The following is a 14,743-nucleotide window of genomic DNA, read 5'->3' as shown; positions in this document are numbered from 1 at the left end:
AGGACACGGCGAGTGCAACAAAGAGAGAGGTTCGTTAGCGTCCCGGCCGGGGGCGAGGTCGCGCACACACACTATTAATCTTCAGTCGCACCACCTCGTAACTACAACGAAATCCTCTCTCTATAACATTAAATTAAAATTTTCACTTTAATTTCATTTGCAAGAGCTCTTTGGTCTCGGCTACAAGCTATGTCTTCAGGGATTTATATTTAGAGCTAATTGTAGCAGTAAGTTCAGTGTCTGGTATGTGCGCATCGTTACCTTTGTATTTAAAACTGTACATGTCGAACTTTAACCTGTTCTCATTTCATGTTGAGCATTATGTGTTTCGATAACTTGAGGGAGTACAAGTTCATTGCGGCGCAAACACGTTACTAACACAATTTCAAAAAAAGCAAAGCGGCAATGTATCGCTGATGTTAAGAAAAATGGTTTAGAAATAAGAAGTGGTGTGCGAGTCGTATCGCTCGGGTGCGCATGGGCAAGTTATCGGAGCGAATACAAAGGGGGGCAGATAGCGCGGGGAGCCTAACCGTCGCTCGACCGTTACTATTCCCCTAACTCGCTAGAAAAATACTAGACGCCATCTTGATCATAACTTTCATTCCCTATCCAAATGCAAATGTAAACTGGCTTATTCCGGTTCTAAATTGAACGAGGAAGCAATTTCAGCGAAGCTCCGACTATACCGCGGAGTCGGAGAGTTATTTTGTGAGCTTAAAGAAACTCGGGAGCTGCATAAAAGAGATTAGCGTTCCCGCCGCACTCCCTAGACTCTATTATAGGTTTAAACACAGCCCAGCGAGCATAAAGCCCCCAAACTTGCTCCGAGCGCGCGCAAATCGGCTTAAGCCGCACTCCGGCGAATTGGTTAACTCACTCACGCGGTAACTTCTATTATTATCCCGACTGCTATGTTTTTTTACTGGTTAGAAAATTGAAAATGTAATCCGCTTTCACGTAAGTTTCACACTTTCGCGAATAAAATAAATTGTTATTTAAAACAATTGCTTCTCATGACCTGCGGGAGGCCATTACAATGAATTATTAATAAAACTTTATGAGGCTCGTAAGAGACGGAGAAAAAGTAAGTGAGGCGCCGCGGCCGGTCGGCCAGGGCAGATCAAAGCGCTCGAGTGCCGGGATGTGTGCCGTGCTACCACTCCAGACCACTCGAACTTATCTTGACCCTCGAACTGAGGTAAAACGGTAGTAAAAATTACACTCCAAAACCAATTTAGGCCGTAAGTGGGCACGAAGAAGCCGCGGGGAGGATGTTATGGCGCGCTCCTGCAGACCTATTAATTATTATCAATGGACATGAACTGTATCGATTCGTAATGAAAGGCTAGCGTGCTCCGCACTGCGACCAAGGTCTGCGGAGCCCCGGCCTTCGCCGAGGACAGGTAGGATGACAAAAACGACGTCCCTGACACTTCCCACACGAGTTCAGCAAATATTTAACTGATCCTTACATCTGCTCCTATTCCCAAACGGAAATTAGGTGCGCGTGGGATTCGCGATACAACACAGAAGGTAATATTCGTGAGAACTTTACTCTTGTTAACAATTAGGCGAAATTAAGCGGCCATAAAGGGTTCCTCTCGCGATGTTTACCCTATCATTAAGCAGGAGAGCTGGACGCGGATAATGCCGGCGGGACATGCAAATAAGTTTTCGGGATTGTTAAGCTTTCCCAGAAGGCCAGATACCGTTCGGCAGATGTGAGCCAGCTTTCGTGACACGGTCAAGTAGAGTTTATTTCGATTGGTGTTCAGTTCTCGTTTAAAGGTGTTTTTGACCCGGTTCGTGGCATCTGTGTAGCGGCCCGCGAGCGGCTGTGTGCGTGCGCGAACCTACTGCGTTGTTTTCATTACATTATGGCCGCTTCTCTCGCTTTTACATTTTCGTAATCGCCGATACAAACTCCGCTGATAGGGTTGCCGACACTTTTATTGCGGAACATTCGTGTAATGTACGACCGTTTACGTTCGCAATATTGCACCTTTCACACGTTCCATTTCAAAAATGTGTATTTTATAAGTACATTTTTTGTTTGTCCGTTTTTGGGATGCTTCGAATATCGATCGTGTCGGGTTGTCGTTTGTTTACTTTTTCCAGAAAATTGTGATTTCGTGGTTATGGAGTCGCGTGGAGGCTGCGTCGGGCGGGCACAGCCCTGGCGCGCGAGCGGGACGGCGCGCTACAGCGAGCGGGGCGTGCCGTCTCTGTCTGGCGCGTTTTTTGCGGCGCCGGAGTGTGGGAACTCGGCGGCAGGTGGGGCTGCCGAGATTGCGACGCGACATCCGCCCGCCGCCCGGCCACAATGCATCTCTGCAAGACGCGCAGCTTTGTGCAACAATACGAGACGCGATGTGCTTAACATACGCCAGGACGTCGTAATGACGTGATCTTACTGTTTTATTAGAAATGCACAAGATCGATAGGTAAAAGCGAGCGGACATTCTGATGGCGAGTGAGCGGAGCGTCCGCTGCTTTTGTTTACAAACGCATGATGCGCAGTGGAACGCAAACAGTGCGCCGCGCGGCGGTCACACGCTACCAATAAACTATGACGGACACAAAATTAATATTGTCGCGCCGATGCCTTACAACTGTATTCCGATATTTCCAATATCTACTGAATAACGCTGTAATTTTAATCAATTAGAAAATTATAGCATGGTTAGCCGGCCGGTTGATTTGACATTCATTGCCAACGTAGCCATTATTTTGATGTTTATTCTGGTAGATAAACCTAATCTTAATCTTGAATCTTTGTAACTTTAGAAGTTGAGATCGAGTATAAATTAGGTGTTATGATGTTGGTTTTTATCATTGTGAATTAGATTTACAAAAAAATTATGAATCCTAAGCTTTTGAGAGGTCCTTGACGTCTACGTGAATGGGTAGTTATATTTGATTTAACGATTCTATTGTAATAATGTCAGAACCAGACAAAAAATCAAATCAAAAGTGTAATTAGTGCCGCGCCAACGAAATTTAATGTACCATTAGCAAGAAAATTAATTAAAAACAATCAAGCTTCAGGAAAATATCTCAACAATTATACACATAAAAATGTAATGAATAGTGTATGTAGAAATTTAACATTAAATTATGATAATATTCAGCTGTAATTACTATGAAACTATAGTTTATATGAGTTTATAGCGACGAACCGTAATACAAAAAATAGTAATAGTAATTAAAATCATGAGTCGTTTGCTTGGAGGCCGGCCGATGGCACGGGAAGTACAAATAACCTTAGAAATAATGTGAATTCACTAAATGATATGGGACTAATTAAAAATACGATTTACGACTCCCAAGCTATGAGATAATTAGTGCCATTACTATTCGCATGGCGGTATTAGAAATAATAAAAAATATATAGACGTCCGCCGTCCTAACATCTGTCAAAACTGACGTTAGAAAAGGCAAACATTATGCCGCCATATTAAGAATTTTATAGTTTTAAGTCTATATTTATTTAAAGCGTTTAGCACTAAACAAACATTACTAATTTAACGACTTTAAGTGGAGATAGTTATTCGCTTTTTCAAGTCACATCGTCGAATGAAGGATGACATTTTAAAGTGATACCCTCCATTATTGTTTGTTACAACTGAAGAGATTAGTGTGCGCCGTTCGCAACATTATTGAAATAAACGATGTTACAAGTAAACCATGTACAATATGTAATTATATTCCCAACAGATGCTGTGCGCATTTTTATACCAAGTTGGCGATCGTCTTGTACAATGTTTATTACAAAACGGGGTGTGTCATGAATTCATGTTACATCATTATAATGTTTCTATGGCGGTCACAATTATAATGTTTATGAGAGGATGTCAGGCTAAAAATTGTCGTCGCTTTAATGAGGAAGAGTGAATTGTGGGACGCTCTATATAATAAACTGGGATATCGGAAATTTAGGACACCATGTATGACGGTGTACGGAATTTTTATCTTTAATTCGTAATAATCAAGGCCTCTTATTTGTAGCGAGGTGAATCAGCCTGATTTCGCACGAAATCCAGGTTGGAACCGTATTACGCCTACCTACTAATCTATTTAGTTTTCGACTATTTTTATAGCTGTATATTTAGAAATTACACATTATTGTTCGGTAATTTTTTATGTAACTAGGAATGTTTATACAAGGAACCAGCGCGATCTGCCAGGTAACGTTTCGCACAAAAGATACACTTCAATTTCTTTGTCAATGAACACAATATGTGACTATAGCATTCTTTTGCAGACAATGTGGTTAGCGACTGCAATGGTCATTGCTGTAAGAAAAAAGGTAGGTACTTACGTTTAGAGCAATAGTCGCCCGTCCAGCCAGCCTTGCACACGATCTCTCCCGCGGGCGAGCAAGTATAGTGTCCGAAGGCGTCGTCTCTGGGCCTGCACAGCACCTCGCACCCAGCTCCGTAGTAGTGAGCGGCACAGGTCACCCGGTAGGACAGCCGCAGGTGAGCGGCGCCGGGGCCACCCCACCGCTGTTCTTCTTCGATCCAAGGGCCTCCGACATCAGCCACGCTCTGCTTCGTCATGCGCGCGATTAGGGTATCTACAAACACCAATTATTAACAAATTAGTTTCAGAGACATTTCTTTCCTGTAATAAAGTTGTTGGCTGTTAACAGCCATGAAAATCTTCGACCGTTTGACGTTTATCGCTAATGATTAGTTTACATGCACCTAACGCGATGCTACATGCCTAACGACTGGCATAATGTGGCAAAAAGTTCAGCGGAGGCTCGTTAATACCGAGCCTGAGGTGAGCTTGCCTATTGAACTTAAATGAATAATTGAAACATACGATCGCACTCCACGGTCGGAATTACCTCCTCGTCAGTTCACTCTATGAATTTTAAAAGTTTATACAGGTGCGGAATATCGGACTGCGCATTTTCGGGACCGCAGGTGCAAAACAAACATGTTTCCCAAGAATTTGCCACATCTGCCCCGAAAAAATTAACGGGACATTTTTAATTAGTAAGAATACGGGTAAAGAGACAAAATATTCCTTTATCAGCGTGGGAAAGGGTTACAGAAGTAAATTGACCTGTTAACGTGGAGCGTTTGAAGCCCGCATTCGACCGTGAGATTTCATTGTTCCCAAGCGTGATTCACTGTTTTGATTCGTCGCCGGCGCCGGTGTGATTGATTAATAGTTTTAACTTCATTCTTTATGTAACATATTACTTGTAAACCACGCGTAAGTACAGCGTTTAACTTAGAAAAAGCCACTGGACGGCTCCGAGCGAGCCAGGCTGGCATTACATAAGTGACGAGCAAAAAGTAGTCTGTGAAAACAACCCGCTGCATTGATTTGAAAAACTGCCACTCCATTCATCAAACCTCGTAAGTGCTGACTCGCTATAGGGCTGCCATTATTGCTCTCATTATGGAAACAAAACAAAAGACTTCGCAAATGCACAGACCAGAAACTGATTTAATTTATACAATTCAAAATAAGCGGGAGAAAAACACAAAGCGTTTAAAGACAAACGCCGAAACAATTTAGAACTATCAAATTAAAGCTCTATACAAGGAATAAACACAAGTCATCGTGGTGAGAAAACATTTTTTGTCGGTGGCCCGTCCTAGTTTGGACAGTTAACGCGCCAGCCCTAGCTAAGAAATCTCAGCGTCGACCAGTTTCTACCTTTATTTATTTCTCGTCGTGTATGCCCACTTTTTACTCTTGTTGCTTCGATGGGTACATTCCTAAGCCGGCAATCCCGACAGAAGATAAAATTAAACCAGACGCGAAATAAAATTAAAAGGTATATAAAAACGTTCGATCCCGACTAATTTCGTGGCGTATGGGGTACAAGTGTTTCTTTTGTTTTCGATGTTAGTGCTAAGCAGGTCCGTAATGATCACGAGATGCAGCATCGACGATCTCTCGCGCTGGATGCTGTTTGAGTTTTGGAGTGGTCGAGTGCGTGTATTTATACGGAAAACAGGTCACAGGTCACTGACACATCCTTGTGTGCAGTCCTTGGAATAAACGACGCGGATGCTGCGCAACTAAGCTCTACGGTATGTGCATTGTTTTGAATTATATTTGATACAGCGAATCCAAATGAATCGCTCCAAATAGTTTGCAGGAGCATCGGCAAATGCCCCAGTATAATTTTGCAGGCGACTGTCCAACTTGAAAACTAATAAATAACAAGGAATTCACAAAACATCCAGTTCTTAAGCAACTGTTTAAACAAATCAAAAATAAACTTTTCTAAGAAAGTCTCAACTGGCAAAATATCGGAATGACATTGGACGTTGTCACGACATTCAGCGAAAATGGCGCAAAGAATACAAATTCAATTTTCATATTTAATATCATGGAAACGATTATTGCATCGACATTGCTGGCATAAAGCATAGCGCACACGATTTACCGGTCTCGTGTAGGCTTACAAAGATCGTATCTGTACAATAAATCTAGAAGATAAAACGCGTATGCTACGCCGGTTGTGTACCTAACGAAAATACAATCAGACGAGAGCTATCAATTTATTTCGATCGAGCCTTTCATTCCGATTAAATATTATGAAGTTTATTCTACTCAACACTCATCAATTTTATCGTTTTAAATTCTATACGTGGTGAGCGTGAGTAAAAATTTAATTTTAACGATAACTGCAGTGTATTCAAGGCTTAAATGGACAAAGAAATTATGAAAGCCAGTGTGCAGTTCGGAGGGAATTAGAAAAGTGATGTGTGGGAACTGAGCGCCGACCGCTTGCAATTTAGTTCCAATGTGCGCTCGAGAATTATGGCAACCGTGCACCCAGCCTCCGGTGCACCAGGGCTGTCCGGAGAATAGCACTGCCACCAATACAATAACTCTACAGTCTTGTTTTAAAAACTAACAAAAACAAAGGCATAAAGCTATCGAAGAATTACCAACACATAGATACTTAAAAAGAAGATAATTAGGTCCTCCTACCAACCCTACATCATCCAACTCGGCAAGCAATTTGTAGGTAAATTGCGTTCGTACAACGTTTTTCTCCTCTATTCGACTCGTCCGAGCCGAAAGTTGGGTTCTCCAGAAACAACCGAACAAATTACAGACGTCATCCTAATTCAACGGCGTAACGATATTAAATGAAGGTGTACCCCACTATCGCATCTATTAATGTAATTCCAATTCACAAATAAATAACACATTTAAAGAAGGACGAGGCAGCATCGGTACGTGCCCGACCGCGCCGGTGCGCCAGATAACGTGTAATTATGGACCCAGAGGTCACTACAAATAAAACGAAAATATATCCGAACAGCAAACGCCAATAAACAAAAACAAAAGAAAGCAAAATAACTGATAATTTGAGTCGGCTGCGCTAGTGGCGGACGCGAGCGATTTGGGATGTTGAAACGCGATTTTGGGGAAGCGCGGGGGATGCACGATCACGCGACGCTTCCGCCGATATGATCGATCGATCGATAATGCGGCCACCGGATGTTGAGCCTGGCTCCTCGTTCATTATACATATAGCCGCGGCCTGACAGCGCCTAGCGCGACTGGATCGCGAGCGATCTAATTAGTGATCGGTGAGAGGTTTCCAACGAAATCGAAACCGCGACGTCGAGCAGCGTTGACGCGCGAAGGTTCGTCGACCGTTTTCCGCAGGTGAGGCCCACATCATTAAGCGATGTGTCGATTTCCACTCGTCTCGATTCGGACACCTGCCCGGGCCGGTCGTACGGCCGCGCGCCGCCCGCCGCTGTGGGAAACTACATCTCATCAATGGGCTTGTCTACACAAACGACGCGCCACTTTTGTTTATAAAACTGTCCACTTCTAACACTCAACGAATATTTCGTTACGAGAAGTGCGCCTCGGAGACGTCGCCTCTTGCACTCGATAAATAACTGATCCACTCGAGCTTTGAGAGTCTCGAGGAGCCAAATTAAAGATTTCAAGATGTTGACTATGTTATTTTAAGAGATTTCGCGTAAGACACGTAGGACGATTCGCGTTTGAAATTCCCCATTGTCCTGTGAGAAAATGCGAACGTTAACGTTCCGCGCGAAGGATTCGATGAATGCGAAGGATTGCGCAATGTAGTCGTTACATTTCCAGACGGCTGACGTGGTGCTTAACCTTCGTGAAAGCCAATTAACGAGGCGAGTAATGATACGCGAGTCGCGAGAGCCCTGGGAACCGCGCACGGGCCGCACTACCCGCTAGAGTAATGAATTGACTAATAATGCACGGCCGGATAGCGAGATAAACAGCCGTCACAACATAACTGTATCGATAATCACATCTCGGTCGTGTAATGTCAGCCGGCGAGCGGTAGCCGGGCCCGGGGCGGCGCACCGGCCCGCGTCAGTAATTGCCTCTACGAATCTCTTATCGTCACTTTTCACACGCTCTTTTTCCTGATTTCGCCTATATGGGCTAGTAAAGTTAAGTAATGCAATAATCGTAAACAGTGCGGCCGACACCGGCGGTAGTGTAAACAAGAGCACAGGACGAGACATAAGAAGTGTGCCCACCTATTATCCGAGAGCATGTGCCGAGCATCTGTCGACAGCGCTTCCTGAGAGCCACCGCGCCTGCTACATCATAAATCGAACCTTCCGGAGCGCCTTCCTGATATTTTTTATCATGTTCAAGCCCTACGACGACGAAAGATGAAGTGTAAACTAAAAAATTCCCTGACTTCCCTCGGAGGTGTATTTTTTAGCATCCAGTAAGTAAACAATGCGGCGGCCCGTTAGTGCGGACCAGGTGGGGCCCGGCTTGCCTCGGGCGCTACACAAAAGATTTCGGTGAAGGAGCCGAGCGACAACATCAGGATTGCCAGAGACCATTGTTGTATACTTATTTGTTTAGCACAAGAATCTCTTTATTCATCGCCGTGAGCTCCTCAATGCGCCGCGTGTTCATCTATGATATATTGGATTCTGGGAGTCGTGTGTCGCCTTTCTTGCTATTCTTCAATGTCTTGTGCATAAATATGAAATACGCGCAAGGGACGCGTCAATGAATTAGCTACGTGCAACGGCCGCTTTCTAAGCCAATGCAGCTGTTCAATTTGGGTATTAGATAAAAAAACAGAATGTGATTTAATTAAGCATTAGCCCGGTGAGTCGATAGTGAGTGAACACAAACGGCGTGCGTGTAACCTGTTATTATGGTTGATTAGATTTCTGTTGGTAACATTTCTCGGTAGTGAACCGGCGCCGCCCATCGCTCCCGAGCCGTATTAAAAATATACCCGTCCTCTAAGCTATCCACTTCGAACGCTAATGATTTTCGGTAAACCGGCCCGTAGACACACCTCGCCGTATCTCCAAATCTCCTAAGTAAATCACCGGAGTTTTTTTGTTAGTCGGTCAGGAGTAGTAATTATGTCGGTCAGAGTGCAGCGGTATGAAAACCTAATTAAGAAATGGGCGTCGCTGGTCAGTTTTCGCGTCCGCCATTTAAATAATTTTGAAAATCGAATTGGGCGCGTCGTTTTAGATTCGGGCTTCGAGTCTGGTGGAGTGTTTTGTTTTTTCGTGTAGCGATGTAGCAGGAGTTGTGTATCGATGCACGCGGCGTAGGTATTATCACGATGATGTATTTACGACCCGGACGGTTACAATTCATTCTGAATCGTTTTTTCGGTCACGCCACGTCGCATGTAAGACATAAACTGTCGATTCTTTATTGGGCGTTTAGGCTTCTCGTGATATCAAACGGGAACGAGCAAAACTTATCCAATCGATTATTATAAAATGATAACAATCTAAAATTATATTCGAGCACATGGCTTAGAAACGATTTTGTGGCCAAGTTGGCGTGTCAGAGCGAGTGTTCTCGTATAAAAGGCAGTTTAAACAAAGTAGGTAACCAATTTGCCTATATTCCGTAAGTAATTTTCATAGCGCGACGTCTAGGTGCCGGTCAACGGCCATCGGAATACATTAGAACATTTCTACTAAATTTTCGTCCTACAGAAGGCTGAGTTTATTAGAATAGCGCGCGCATTGCGAAGCGAATCACGCGCATCGCCGCGTGCCTTGAACACCAAGCGTCCACACCATGGGAACATTTTTGTCTTCCACGATATGATAATATGAGCATTCAAATATACATACTGTCCGTTAAATGCACGATAAACACCCAGAATTACAGTGAAACCTGAATGTGAGTGAGTCGTGACCGACGTGATTTGAATTTTACAAGGCGGACGAAGATTTTCATGACCCTTTTTATCATAATCGTATTATAAGGAGAACAATCAACTCACCATCAGATCTGGACGTCTCGTTCGTGTCGTGCCACGCTTCCACTATAAGCGTGAATGTGCCCTGCAACATAAAACCAGCCTGTTACATTATTGCATTACAAACATGGGGGCGAGATAACCATCACAATATCTACAAGTCGTCGATAAAGGAAGTGAAACTCCAATTGTACAACTTATTAGCAGGTCTCGTGTTACCGGCGACAACAATTATTCCACCTGTCTTTTGAAATTTACTTTCACGTCAAGTTTGTTCAGTTCTTTCATTAGTTCACACATTTATTACGTTTCAGAATTGCGTAATTTACTTAAACCATCCTCTAAAACATACCAAAATAATCAATGTACATCATCTTAGAACATTCACGTGAGACCTTTAAACATGGGCGCGGCAGTTAAGAATTTCAAATATTTCCTTTATTTAACGACAATGTTAATAGCCGACGAGTGTAAATTAACAACATGATAGACAGGTGAACCCGGGAGCAGATGGCAGCGAAATTGTTTCAATATCATGCTAAAAATAATACAAACGCAATAAGGCAATGACGCTGGCTCGCTTCACTAACGAGCGAGCTGCCTACATTGACTGATCCCGTGGCAAACGGACTTATAAAAAACACGAATAGGAACGAGTGCGTATCTGATATCGAGCTGTTGACATTAGTCCATGTTTACGTAAGGAGGCGAAACGGCAGTCGAAAATCGATTAAAAACTTGATAACGGTGCGTGTCAACAGCTTTAAGGCGCCTGGGACGGAACTTATCAATGGGTGTTTTGTCAAGTTCCGTTCATGCAAAAATGTACACGACTCTGGGTTTATGAAATCTCTCCCAGCGCGATCGGAACCGGTCGCCGGTCATAAAACAGTCGATCCCGCCGATACTCGCCGACCGGCGACCGCCGCCTAGTGTTCCCGACCTTTACTTCTCTAATCGCTGTTTTAATTACACTACGAATGTGAGTTATCGATGAACAATTTTCGGTTAAATATTGAAACTAAAATTGAGTGTTATTGCAGATTATATCGCCTTTTATGAAACATACAAATAAAACTGACTTGTGAGAATAAAAGTCATTGAAACATTGACGGCGAGTGGAAACGCGACCCACTTCTATGACACACGCATATCGGATTCAAAAAGTCTTGAACGGTGGTCTCATGTGTATTAATTAAACAAGTTTAACGAGAAGTTTTATTTTAGACTAATGTTGCTGTGTTTATGTTTTCCTAAATCAATTAAGTAAGTAGCTTTAATTATACATAGAAAGAATTGAAAGAAAAATGTTTGCAATTGGTTAGTGAATTGACCGCGATGAAAGCTGTAGACTAAAGGCGACGATTAAAGACGAAGACGGACGCGGGGGAATCTCTGAAGCTGGATTATAATTACAATAAGCATGTGACGGGTCGCAGGCGCAGCTGCGCGCGCGCCGGATACGAAGGGTCACCGCTTAACTAATACCTCATTTGATCACCACCTACTTTAACGAGTGATTCAGTTTTTCCTGACAGATGTCGCCCGTCTTCAATTAAGCTCTATGAATGAAAACAGTATTTGCATGCACGAACAATAGTGTCTATTTGCATAGGAACTGATACCACGTCTCTAACGAACAATGATTATTGTCGGCTGATGGAAATCAATACGAGAAATCTGACGTTTCACAACGCACAACGGCGCGTCACAAAAAGCGAGCGCTTTTTCCAACACTTTTTAAACGACGAGATCTCAATTAAACTTTCGTTACGTCCACGGTTTTGACGAATTTATAATAAGTTACGTTAAATAGTTAGACAATACAAGCGGACGTGTTATCGCGTCTCACTGAATACCAAGCAGCCGAGCCCGCCGCCTGGACGAATTTAAACCTTAAACGATACAAAATCACCATTATCAGTGTTTGAAAAGTGGATTTATCGTAAACGTCGTATCAATATAAGGAGCGAGAGACGCTTGTCAAAATACTTTATTATGATTTGTGTTGCGTGCACCCGATCAAATATGGCGAGTCGTAGTATAGAACGTATTGATTTGTTAATCGAGTATGGAGAACGCATTTCGGTCAGCTGTGGTCGCTCGTAAGTATATGCCGGTTCCCACGACAGTGACTCTCGAGCCAGCCCATAAAAAGCGGCCGACGTAAGCGTACGTGTGCAGGTAGCCTTTATGAACGTGTCGAGTTGGCGATACCGTATACTTAAACAAGTCGTCGAGACTCGTTGCCTAGGCTCCACAGGCAATTAAGGAAACGTATTAGTCCGTGTTAAGCTAGCCTTATTTGCGAAATGCTAATTTTATCAGTCGTCACACACGCAGTAGGTATACGATTAAATTCTGAAATATTGTAGCATCGCCAGCCGACGCGTTAATGATCACCGTTCCGAATTGAACGTGTTCTTTTTGGTTTTTATTCATTAAAAACATAATATCGGGCTGTGATCGCACCGTATCGAGACACATTAATTTTATCCCGCGAGAGCGATGCGTTAAATTGTATTACGGACGAATAGACTGATACCACGGTACGAATGCAGGGGAATTATTTGATAATCGTTTTATGGGGGTGCCTAAAGAGGCTACTTCCATATCGGAGCTCGTTTCGACGTTATTTCGTTATTAATTAAAGAATCCGGCGAAAGGATACGTGGGAACCGAGCTTAACTTTAGTGCTTCTTATTTGTTAGCGCCATGTGTTTGGGATTTTTAAAGAACAAAAGGTATAATCAGGTGTCCAGTGAAAAGGACCTCTGTTTGGGCCACGCCACGTGTTTCGCCTTCTATTGTTCTGTTTATTGTTTAAGTGAAATGAAGCCGTTTAAAAATGGCAACAGATGTTTCTCTTGTTTGTTGGTTTTGGTAACAGCTTATTATTGAGTTTAGAGATTTACAAAAACTTTTGAAAGAGACTACGGGTTTCTCATCGGAGTTCTCAGCGTAAACAGTAATAGTAGAGGTACCGCTTCGATAAAATGGAACAAGGTCACCTTACCATTGGTTTCGGTCAATAGTGTACAATATCGGAAGTATTTATATAAAACATCACAAAAAGACATTACCGTACCTAGTTCGCTTTCGAGTATCGTTTCGACACGAGAAAATATTTGGAACACAAACACCCGGGCAAGTGGAAGAGTCGTGATTTCATATTTCACACTTTGCTAGTGTGGTAACATCGCTTTGGACAGGTTTTTTTTTCACTTGTGCCCGACAAAGTTGTGCTTCAGCCAGCGTCTTAAAATCGATTGTTAACGCAATGCAATAAGGTCTCGATTTCAATGAATGGCTGAATCGATTTGTAAATCGAATGTTGTCGTGTTGATATGTAGACAACTGAAGACTTGCTCCGTACAATACGTCAAATTAAAAAAGATATGCAAATTCAAGTCTGTCCGATAAATATGGAACGCGTAACTTGTTTTATTTATTAAAAGCGTTTCGAGCGCATTTATTTATTAATGCATTTAATTAACTTTATCTCCTTCTATTTTGGCAGCGACGAATGTGAGGTGCATTGACCCGATGAATCATAATTTTAATACCGAATTAGGTTTTTTTGTATAATAAAAAGGCCTGCAAGTTTTGTTGGGATTGTGTAATAAATGTAATAAACACCGTGTGAACGGGAGACTTCCTGTACAAATATTCTCCAACAAAAAATTCAGGTCGACAGTTTATTGGCGACATGGAGTACATACATGCATTCTGTTAGAATGTTAAGCAGTTTCGTGTTAAAGTCAAGTAACTGAGCGAGGTACTGAGCCTCTCTATTGCGCTGCTGAATCGCGAGGCCACCTCCACGGAGCTATTTTAGCAGTTGAACGTACTTTCCAAGCCGGCCGGTTTATCCTTGTTGGTGTACGAGCACGTCTGCGCAAGCGCATATAGACAAAAGCGAGACGTTCTCAAAGCAATAGCGACCTCGTGGCTCATGTGAACCTACCAAGTTCCAAATTCAAATTGTTTAACAAGAGAAATCCTTTGTTTGTATTCGAAAATGGAATGCTTAAAATTAAGAGGTAAAAACCCCGAATAGATACGTGTATGTAGTTCCTTTTTTATAAAGCAATATGATTCTAATGTTGTAAAGAGTTTTGGATCTGTTCCAACAATCTTACGCAAGATTTATGACTTTATACCTACTTAACGTGTGAATTCATAAACATTTTAGTGTTTTAAATGTTGAATTTATGTTTCGGGAAATCAACAGGACAGTTTTTTATAATATTATATGAACTCTGATGTTTGATCGCTGCAGACTGCAAATAAGCTCATGAGATAATTTTGTTCACTCGCCGAGAGACGTGTCAATTAACTAATCTTTAACGTCCAGGTACGACATAAAATGTTCAACCAATTAAAAACGTTAACCATTTTCACACGCCAATCATAAATAATAACCATTAAATTGATGCTATAATAAAGTTCCAGTGTTGCCCACTAAAACCGAGAAAGTAAACACTGGTG

At 42.5% G+C, this 14,743-nt stretch overlaps 1 protein-coding gene across 1 annotated transcript in view; it reads right to left on the bottom strand.

Moving 5' to 3' along the window:
* The window catches only part of LOC124640779 (neurogenic locus protein delta), a 33,672-nt gene that overhangs the window by 4,253 nt on the left and 14,676 nt on the right, over window positions 1-14,743 (bottom strand). Inside the window, exons 3-4 of the mRNA XM_047178705.1 lie at window positions 10,277-10,337; window positions 4,325-4,582 (exon numbers count right to left, since the gene is read on the bottom strand). Of these exons, the coding sequence (XP_047034661.1) occupies window positions 4,325-4,582; window positions 10,277-10,337 (319 nt within the window). The remainder of the gene's footprint in view (window positions 1-4,324; window positions 4,583-10,276; window positions 10,338-14,743) is intronic.

This window comes from Helicoverpa zea, chromosome 21, assembly GCF_022581195.2.
Source record: "Helicoverpa zea isolate HzStark_Cry1AcR chromosome 21, ilHelZeax1.1, whole genome shotgun sequence".
NCBI lineage: Eukaryota > Metazoa > Arthropoda > Insecta > Lepidoptera > Noctuidae > Helicoverpa > Helicoverpa zea.
The sequence above is the reverse complement of the archived record's forward strand: the minus strand, read 5'-3'. Positions and strand labels throughout refer to the sequence as shown.